General features: G+C 46.3%; 2 protein-coding genes across 5 annotated transcripts in view; one reads left to right on the forward strand and one right to left on the reverse strand.

Annotated features, from left to right (window-relative positions):
- CACNA2D4 (calcium voltage-gated channel auxiliary subunit alpha2delta 4) overlaps positions 1-1,301 on the forward strand; it is a 113,682-nt gene extending 112,381 nt beyond the window's left edge. The window contains exon 38 of the mRNA XM_081818917.1: positions 756-1,301. Within this exon, the coding sequence (XP_081675043.1) occupies positions 756-860 (105 nt within the window). The 3' untranslated portion in view covers positions 861-1,301. The remainder of the gene's footprint in view (positions 1-755) is intronic.
- Positions 1,302-5,682: 4,381 nt separating this feature from the next.
- ADIPOR2 (adiponectin receptor 2) overlaps positions 5,683-9,415 on the reverse strand; it is a 97,223-nt gene continuing 93,490 nt past the window's right edge. For all 4 annotated transcript variants that reach the window (XM_081820995.1, XM_081820998.1, XM_081820996.1 and 1 more), the window contains exon 8: positions 5,683-8,528. In XM_081820995.1, coding sequence (XP_081677121.1) covers positions 8,400-8,528 — 129 coding nt within the window. In that variant the 3' untranslated portion in view covers positions 5,683-8,399. The remainder of the gene's footprint in view (positions 8,529-9,415) is intronic.

Below are 9,415 nucleotides of genomic sequence, written 5' to 3' on the forward strand. Positions count from 1 at the left end.
GTGAGGGCTGGAGGCAGGGGAAAGGGGGCGGGGCTTGGTCTTCATTCTCAAATCCCCAGCTCTGGGGCGGTGCCTGTGCATTTGCAGATCTGAGTGGACACCTAGGAATGCACTTGTTGTGCTTGTGCACCTCCGTGGAATGCATTCATGCGTGTGCATTGGCGTTTAGGCCCTTGGGGCAGTTATATACTGAGTCAACCAGGAGCTGAGGGCCAAATTTCCTAGGGTTTGGGCCCTCAGTGATTTAAAACACAGCTTCCCCATATTGCCTTCATTACTACTGCACTTAGCTCCGAATGATCTGAGCAAATAGGAGGAAACCATTATATGCAAAATACTAATAGTGACCGACATTAATTGAGTACCCACTATGTAAGGTGCTTTTAGCTTAAGACCTCGAGCTGGGGGCCTTATACATGGTATTGTCTTTGCTGGATATGACTGTCACAAATAATCCACATCAGAGGAGCTTCTAGAGTTGATGGCTTCCCCAGAGTCATTCTAAGAGGATGGCTCCACGGCCACTATAAGACTAGGGACAAGCAGAGGCTTGAGCCTGGTTCTGGGCTGAGGGCACAGCCTCTACTTTCCCCTACAAAACAGGCAGTCTAAAAAAGATGGCAGTGGCAGTGGTCTCTTCCATTTTCTGGATTTCCCTCTTTCCCAGGTTTTTGGCTGTTAGTCCCAGAGACCCTCCTCCCGATTCCTTGCCTCATCTTGAATGCTACCCCTTCATCTCTGCCCTGGGTTCACAGGAAAATGCCCAGGAGTGTGGTGGCACCTCACACACCTCAGCCCCGCTGCCCATGCTCCTACTGCCTCTGTGTGCCTGGGTGCTACCACCCCAGCTGCTGCGGTGACGCCCGCCCGGTCTCACCTTTGTTTTGACAAGATGATCCTTCCAGAGACATTCTAAAGAGTCAGCACCTGCCGTGGGATCCACCTCACTACACCTGGGTTGTTCATCTTAATCTTGGGCTAATGGTCCCTGCCTCCTGAGATTGCCGGATGGAACCAGAAACCACTTCTCAAAGACCTTCCGGGGTGCCTAGTACCATCCTTCTTACCACCTCTTCAGGAGTCCAGCGCGAGCTCAACTTGGACCAAAACAAAAGAATTTAATTGCATCTATTCTCCAGAAGTCCAGACCCAGCCAAGGGTCAGCTGTTCCTAATAAACCTGGTTGGTCTTCAGTAGAACCCAAGAACTTAAAGCTACTGAGAAAGAGGGGCAGAATGAGGCCCACAGCAGAAATGAGATGAAGAACATGCCCCCACCTGAGATAGAACTTTCTCAAAATGAGACGCATGGTGGGGGGGTAGGTCAGTTTCCTAGCTGCCGCTCAAAAAAGTGTGTGTGCGCGCACACAGGCGTGTGTGTGTGGGGGGCGGGGGCAAGGATGTAACTAGTAGTGGGAAAAACCCAGAACAGGAACAGGTATTAAATCCTTTTATATTACTGTGGCATGTCTACAAACTATTGCTATTAAAAACTTAAAAAGGGCGCCCGGGTGGCTCAGATGGTTAAGCATCTGCCTTCGGCTCAGGTCATGATCCCAGGGTCCTGGGATCGAGTCCCGCATCGGGCTCCCTGCTCCTTGGGAGCCTGCTTCTCCCTCTGTTTCTCTCTCTATCATGAATAAATAAATAAAATCTTTAAAAAAAAAAAAAAACTTAAAAAATGTCTTTACAAAATGTTAATGTACAGAAACTTCTGCATCTAAGAAAAAGCCAAGAGGGTAAAATATGCAGCTGCTGCCCTGAAAGGTGAGAGAAGAACACGGGAGGTGGAGGCATAGTGGCAGCCAAGCAGAAGTCGCAGGACAAAGCACAGTCCCTCACAGTGGCATGGTGAGGGCTCTCCTGAAGGCTAGCTCTAGCCTCCCCAGGAGCTCCGCATCCCATAGTGGTCTTTTTCTAGCCACTTATCTTTTATAAAAGAGACTACCTTGATCTCCAGGTCCTGGGATGGAGCCCCATGTCAGGCTCCCAGCTCCCTCTCCCTCTGCCTTTCCCCCTGCTTGTGCTCGGTCTCTCTGTCTCTCTCAAATGAATAAACAAAATCTTTAAAAAATAAAATAAAAAGACTACCTGACTCTATCCCTGGGGTTGGCATCTCGAGGAACATTCCACCATGCACAGCAGAGTCCACCAGGAGGGGAGCTCTATCTGGGAACTTACTCTCCACATGCACACCTCCCCCAGGGTCTCAAGGCCCTGAAGCTTCCTCCTCCCTCCCCCGCAGACCTGGCTCCCGAAAGATAGCAGCCCCCACAGTGAGAGCAACACTAAAAGGCAGAACCATGTAGACATTCTGAGGTGGCCTCAGGACTTTAAATTCAACCAACCTCCAATGAGGAGGTCCAGCCAAGCCCCAAGATAAGCATGGACAGCGTCCAGGGCCTCGGGAGACCCTTCTTCCCAGCCCTCCACAATTCAGAGTACAAGCTTCCCACCAGCAAATGGCCCCATTTCCCTGTAGAGTGGGCCAAGTTTGAATAATGCATTCATTGCAGTATTTGTAAAATGCCTTACATTACTGATTATATGATGTCACTTTCACCATTTAGTCTCACAACAAGCCTGTGAGGTAGGCATTAACAGCCCCATTTATAGCTGAAGAAGTGGAGCCTCAGAGAAGAGAGTGACTCAAGCTCACTTGCTCAGCCAGTTTACGTGGCAAAATAATGCTAGGAATGGCTAGCACAGTCAGTAACAGGTATTAACTCATTTAATCTCGCAACAATCCTCGGAAGTAGGTACTGTTATTAGTCTCATATTATAGACCAGGAAACTGAAGCAACTTGAAAATTGGCTGCAAATTATTGAAAGAGCTCTGTGAAGTTCGAATGTGATACTCATGCAGTGTGCCGGGCATATAGTAAGCACAAATTACATGTTAACTATTAGTCTATTACCTCATTTGGGGTTGGAAGTGGAGAGTGGACCAAGAAATGACAATGTGGATGCCAAGAATAGGCAAAGATCACAGGTGTCCATCTGGCACAGGTGGGTGAGAATGCAGCAGGGAACCCTTTCTCCGGCCCCCACAGATGCCACAGCTCAGAGCTTCCCCACCATCCTGTCAAGAAGACCTGATCGTGACAGGCATGGCAGCATGAACACTTCCTGTTGCTCCAGCACCTCCACCACCAACAGCACCCAGGGCCCACAGCCACCCCTCTGCCTTGCTTTGGCATTAATAAATGTTCTGGGCTCCAACAGCATCTGACCTCTACCAACTCCCAGACACAGGCTGCTAGTCTTTCTCTCTAGGACAGCAATCCTGTCTTTCGAAAGGCCTGTCTTCCCTGCCCACCCACGGAGAGCATTTTCAGGCAAATTTATCAACTATCTTGGCTATGTCATTTAAAATCCAAGATTAGGAAGTGCAGGGCAGCTCCTGGCCTTGTTTTGTCTACTTCATCCCCATGTCTCTGGATGGCCAGGAGGAGACTGTAAAATTGGGAAATCACTTTTAGAACCAATGGAAGGAATAAACTAACCTTTCTGATAAACTAACCTTGCTCCTCACCTGGGAGGACGGGAAGATTCTTGTGAGCTTCGGAGATCCGAACAAGTAGTCTTCCTTTCTTCTTTTAACATAATCACTAACAGACAGCAGGTGGCAGCCTCACTCAAGCTAAAGAGCCATCACTGATCTCGGATGAACAAAGTTAAAACCAAAGCCATTTAATAAATGACAAGGTTCTGTTAGAATCTCGAAATCTCTTTTCTTAAATGACCAAGAACTCAAAGCTGCTGTCAGATCCTCCTTCTTCAGTACCAGGGATAAATTAACCACTAGATCCACCTAGTAATTTTGTACATTTTAATAGAAGTGCTTTCAGGTGAAAACAGTTTCACCACTTCACAATGCTAAATGAAGTTCTGATTCAGGAGGGCAAGGGAATGGAAGTATCTTAAAATGAGAGAAGTAAATATCGGGGAGGGGGTCACAACAGGAAGAAATTGGGGCAAGAGTTTGGCAGAAATGCCCACCAATCACTATGGAAAGTTTGAGAAATGTTGATCTCAGTGAAAGATGCGAAGAATGTAAGCCCATTTCAAAAGGTGAGAAAAGGGACACTAGGGAAATAAACTACCTCTTGCCCATGTCACTGGCAAATGGCAGAAACCTGACCCTGAACCTACCTCTTGTTCTAGGTCAGCATAGCCAAGGCAGGGATGGGAGGTGGGCTCTGAGAGGTTTTCATGTTCCTGCGGCTAGATTCCCTGCTTCCTCAGTTTCCCCGATCCCTGCTCCAGGCCATCACAAGTTACAAGAATCAGACGGACCTCCTTGTTTCCAAGTCACATCACTGAAGACAGAAAAACTTCATAAGGACACAAGAAGTAGAGGTCAATAGTTCATAACCAATGAGCGAAAGAAAACACAGAATATGCTGTAACTGAAACAAAATATTCTAGAGACAAGGATATTTTTTTAGGATAAATTGTAAAGCAACACTGCCCAAGGGCTTCTTTAGGAACCCCAGAGCCCTAGCATTCTACAAAGTCAAAATTCAAACTTGTCCTTTATTTCCTTCGCAATACCCACGGCAATTATCATGCAATATCATCACCTGAGAATGGGAGCATACAGTTTTTAGCAAAAAACTAAATGGTTCTTTATAAGCCCTCAAAAGAGCAGAATGAGATCCATGTTCTATACCCAGATAATATATGGGGAAACCCTAAAGTTGTATCTATGCTTAAAAATGAGAACTCGGGGGGCGCCTGGGTGGCTCAGTCGTTAAGCGTCTGCCTTCGGCTCAGGTCGTGATCCCAGAGTCCTGGGATCAAGCCCCGCATGGGGCTCCCTGCACCGTGGGGAAGCCTGCTTCTCCCTCTCCTACTCCCCCTGCTTGTGTTCCCTCTCTCACTATGTCTCTGTCAAATAATAAATAAAATCTTTAAAAAAAAAAATGAGAACTCGGGGTGCCTGGGTGCTGCAGTTGGTTAAGCGTCCAACTCTTGGTTTCAGCTGAAGCCATGATCTCAGGGTCATGAGACTGAGCCCCGCATCTGGCTCCAAGCTTAGCACAGAGTCTGCTTGAGGTTCTCTCTCTCCTTCTGTCCCTCCCGCTCATGCTCTCTAAAATAAATAAATCTTTAAAAAAAAGAGAGAGAGATAGAATTCAAATACTGGAAATTCCCTTGCACAGACAATGTACCCAAGGCAAAGGGGTTGGAATTCCTCTTTCTTAAATTAGACAAAGGGTTAACAAACCCCCAAACCTTTAGGTCAACACCTGAGATGTAATCCGAACGGTGTTCTTATTGTAAAGAGTGCTGGCACCAGTCACACTTGGCCTTTCTGAGTATTACTCAACCCAGGAAATGAGTAGTACTGATCAGGGCACAGGGAGGTGGTTACGATTCTCTGAGATACCAAGAGTCCTTCAACAGAAACCTTCACATAAAGTATCCATTATTTAGGTATTATTCTGATTAATCATAAATTAAGAACTACCCCTTGGAGTTAGCGCTCCCCTCCATTCTAAACCTGGTCCCAGTTGTAATGAAAGCTTAAGAAACGTCAGGAAAAGTGAGTTGGGCATAAATAACTTTGATTTGTGCATTCAGAATGGGAAGTCTCTGACGATTTCTTAAGCTTCACTGTCTAAATTAAGGCTTCAAGGGAGGTAAGCTGAGGCAGTAAGACAGTACACAACAAATGTTGATATTCCATTTGGTTCTTTTTATTAGAAGTTGAGAATACAGCAAGTAAGGGAAATCCCACGGTGAATGGAACCATCACACAGAGGCCTTTCTGGAACCCCAACCTTCTATGATCCCCAAAATGTGCTTTGTGGCTTCAGCAATTTATAAAGGGGAAGGGGGAAAATACTGAAAAAGGCCACTATTTAATGGTGAAAGAATGAAGCTGGAGAGGTCCTAACCAGCCTTGGGCCAACAAAGAAAATTAAGAATCTGCACAGAGCAAGCAAGCCTCTGATGCTGAGAGTAAGGCATTCAGGCGCCAACCTGGTGAGAGTTCTCAGCGAGCACTGTGAAGACCAAGTGCACAGTGAGGCTGTTGGTAGTGAGCTGCATATAGACACACACATATAAATGGGGGCACACACACGCACTCGCGCACACACACCCTAAAGAGGGAGATTTTTACTGGATTACACATCACTGATGTTAATTTCATTTTTCCTAACAGTTTGTGCTATGCTGAACCAGATTCAGCTCCTCCTTTGGGGTGTGGGGTGACTGGGCCCAGAAACTACTACTTCTGTTGGTGTTGTCACAGGGCTGCATCTTATACCCTGTATCCCAAAGTGCATGACCAAAGAGCAAGTCTGGCTTCTGATATGTGCTGTTGCTTCCATGAGACTAAGTGTCCTTCCTTCCAGATGGCCACTGCCCTGCTGGACTATTCCCTCAAAGGGAGTAATACTGTTCTTTATTGTCAGGCACTGCACCAGTTCACCCACTCAAGTCTTTTGCTGGGTCCCCCGGCACCCAAGGCAGTGACCTTACCCAGAACCAAAATACTTTTAAGTTCTTCCCCAGTTCTACAATGGAGTCCTTCTTCCTGGTTCCCAGCTTTTGCTGGAGATTGGAAGGGGAGAGAAAGGAGATTAATAATCAAGAAAATGCTCTCCTGGATAGGAGACCCTTCCCATACACCAAACACCTATTGGAGGGTGCCAGCCCCTGTGCTTAGGGCTTCAATGTTTAGTTCTAAAACCCACAATCCCCAAGATGTAACTCAATCACCTGAAGTCTTGGGTGACAGCAAGTAACCTAATACTCAAGTGCTATTTTGGTGGTCTGTGAGCCAAGATTAGAATTCTATGAACCAGATCCTTCCCCTACCACTCTCCCTGACACCATAACAGGGTACCTCTGGGGCATGAGCAACCTTTTTTCTACTTCTAGCAGCTCTTTAAAGATACAGCTGTACCAGACTCCCTGGCAATAACATACCATTTTCTTTCACAACTTCCCACAACGCTATCCCCAAAAATTGGGGTTCAGGGAATACTGATGACTCCAAGGTGGGTACTAGACCTTGCTTTACAAGAGTTCTACTGGTTTTCTTGTTCAAGGACAGCTGATATGTGTGTCACGACTAGGCTAAGACAGTGGTGCCAGAGGTGAAATTCACCTTTTCTGATCCAAAGGAAGCATTCTCCCAACCTATGTAAATGAGCTCAGGAGGCACCTGGGCAAGTCGGAGTCTCTTTTGGGGCTGGCTCCATGCCAGGAACCATGATGCCAGGGAAAAGTCCATTTGTGTTCCCAAGAGGGGGAAGGGTAGTTAGGGCAGTGCCTTTAACAGAAGGAAATTTCTGGGGTGTTCCAGAGCTCCACAGCAAAGATATGGAAAACTGTCATATCCCTGCAGATAAAAATCACCACAAAATTGAATAGGATGCCAGGAAGTAATCAGATCAGCCTCTGGGCTAGCTCCCCCCACTGTCTCCACTACCCCTTTGCTGGCATAATTGACTTTCCCAAGTAAATGGCTCTACTCTTTAGAAGGGGTCACTCTCAGCACAGAAAACCAGTCTCTCAAGTGATACCTTAACTAGAGCCTTTATCTAACACATCCTGTCAGCTATTCACGTGCTGCTTCCACTGAGAAAACACATACAGCTTCCCTCTACCTTGGGACTCCCAAAGGCTCTCAGACATGACAGTGGTCATGTGATCACTGGGCTGGAGCTGTACTTTCTGCCCCACAGGGTCCAAGGTATGCCAGCCTTTAGAAGGCACCTTGGTGCACCAAGGCATTATACATTCTGGGGCCATCACCTGATCCTCCTACAGTCACTTTGTGCAAAATTGAAACAGTGTGTGGTACTTGCATGTTTCATTCTATACAAAATTCCCCTCCCTCCCATACCCCTATGTTTTAAACATTTATATAAATTCTTATTTTAAACAGTAAGTTAGAAATCTTATTTACATTAATTTCTTTGTTCTCCCAAAAGAACATCTAAAATCACATTCCCACCCTTTAATAGGATATAAATGTTCACCTAAATTGGTTTGTATTACTGATTTGAGAGAGAAAGGGAGAAGAATGAACCACCAGCTAAACTGTGTTCCCATCTTCTACAAAAAAATGTGACACGGATCAGAAGCCAGTTTGCCAAGGTCGTGCAGAGCCCTCAATCAGTAGATCCCAATTATAAGTCAGGGTTTGGGCCAATTCTCCTTTTCTCCAAATTGATGCACTCCATCCTTTGAGGTATGATTTATTTTTGTTTTTCTCTTCTCAGTCGTGTACCAGGTGGAGCCCCAGGGGCATCACAAAGCCCACGAGGCTGTCCAAGTTTTGGGGCTCCTCTGGCACTGGCATCAATGGCCAGTAAGGGAGGCCTGCAGACGCTGCAGGCCCTGTTCAGGGTCACAGTCCCCGGCTTCTGGAAGGTGTCACAGTGCATCCTCTTCACTGCAGCCTCCGCCAATCATGAAACGGAACTCCTGGAGGTTTGAGACGCCGTGGAAGTGAACAAAAGCGCCAGCAACCACAAAGATGTGAAACAGCTGATGAGAGTGAAACTGGAGGGAAGGGGGGAGGAGAGAGAAACCCATTCATTATTAAAGTCTGCTAAAGAGTCTTCAGGTTTGTTTGTGCTGAGGAGGGCAGGGAATGGAGGTGACAGAGCTCAAATTCAAGGTGTCCACAGATCTTGGAACATCCATTAGGGCATATCACATTCTGCTGAACTCAAGGCCAGCTGTGTCCAAAGAAATCAAGGTGCTACCGCTAAATTCTAACTATGAAGATGTGTACACGTATCACTGGAGTATCTGGTAAACTTGGGCAAGTGGCATACACACACTCTTGCCAACAGACTACGAAGGCCCAAAAATCCCTCCATGCCCAGCAATGGGCTACAGTTAGACATGGGGAGGTTTTCCTCTTTGCTGAAGGAGGTTTTTATCATGGCCTCAATAAAGCACCAGGGCTATGGCCAATTTAAATGTTGCTCTCTCTCAGAAAAACTAAAGGGATTTCCAGGATTAGGTAGAAGGTTAAAACATATGTCTCCTCAGCTCTAAGACTCTGGAATCACATGAACAACATACCTTATCAAAAGACTAGCAAAGCCGGGCCTTTTCCTTCCTTCTCAAATCAGAAACTGGTCTACAAGCACATGACGTTTTCTTCTGATTTAATCTGTTCTGTTGAATGCTAGTTCATTTCTTAAAAGGGATCTATCAATTGCTCAGTGAACCAAACAGCATTTCAAAAATTATACTATTCTCTCATTATCATCTCAAAATGAAAAAGTACAGTTGCAAAACAGTATTCATCAAGAGAAAGATAATGATTTTAGAGGTGTAAACTAGAAGGAGCCACAAGTCACATCCCAGGAAATGCTTCCTAGGAAATCAGAGGGCATTCACTCTCCCACAAAAGGGGGGGGGGGGGGGGGGGGGGG

Source organism: Leptonychotes weddellii, chromosome 5, assembly GCF_054177405.1.
Source record: "Leptonychotes weddellii isolate Sample4059 chromosome 5, ASM5417740v2, whole genome shotgun sequence".
NCBI classification, from domain to species: domain Eukaryota; kingdom Metazoa; phylum Chordata; class Mammalia; order Carnivora; family Phocidae; genus Leptonychotes; species Leptonychotes weddellii.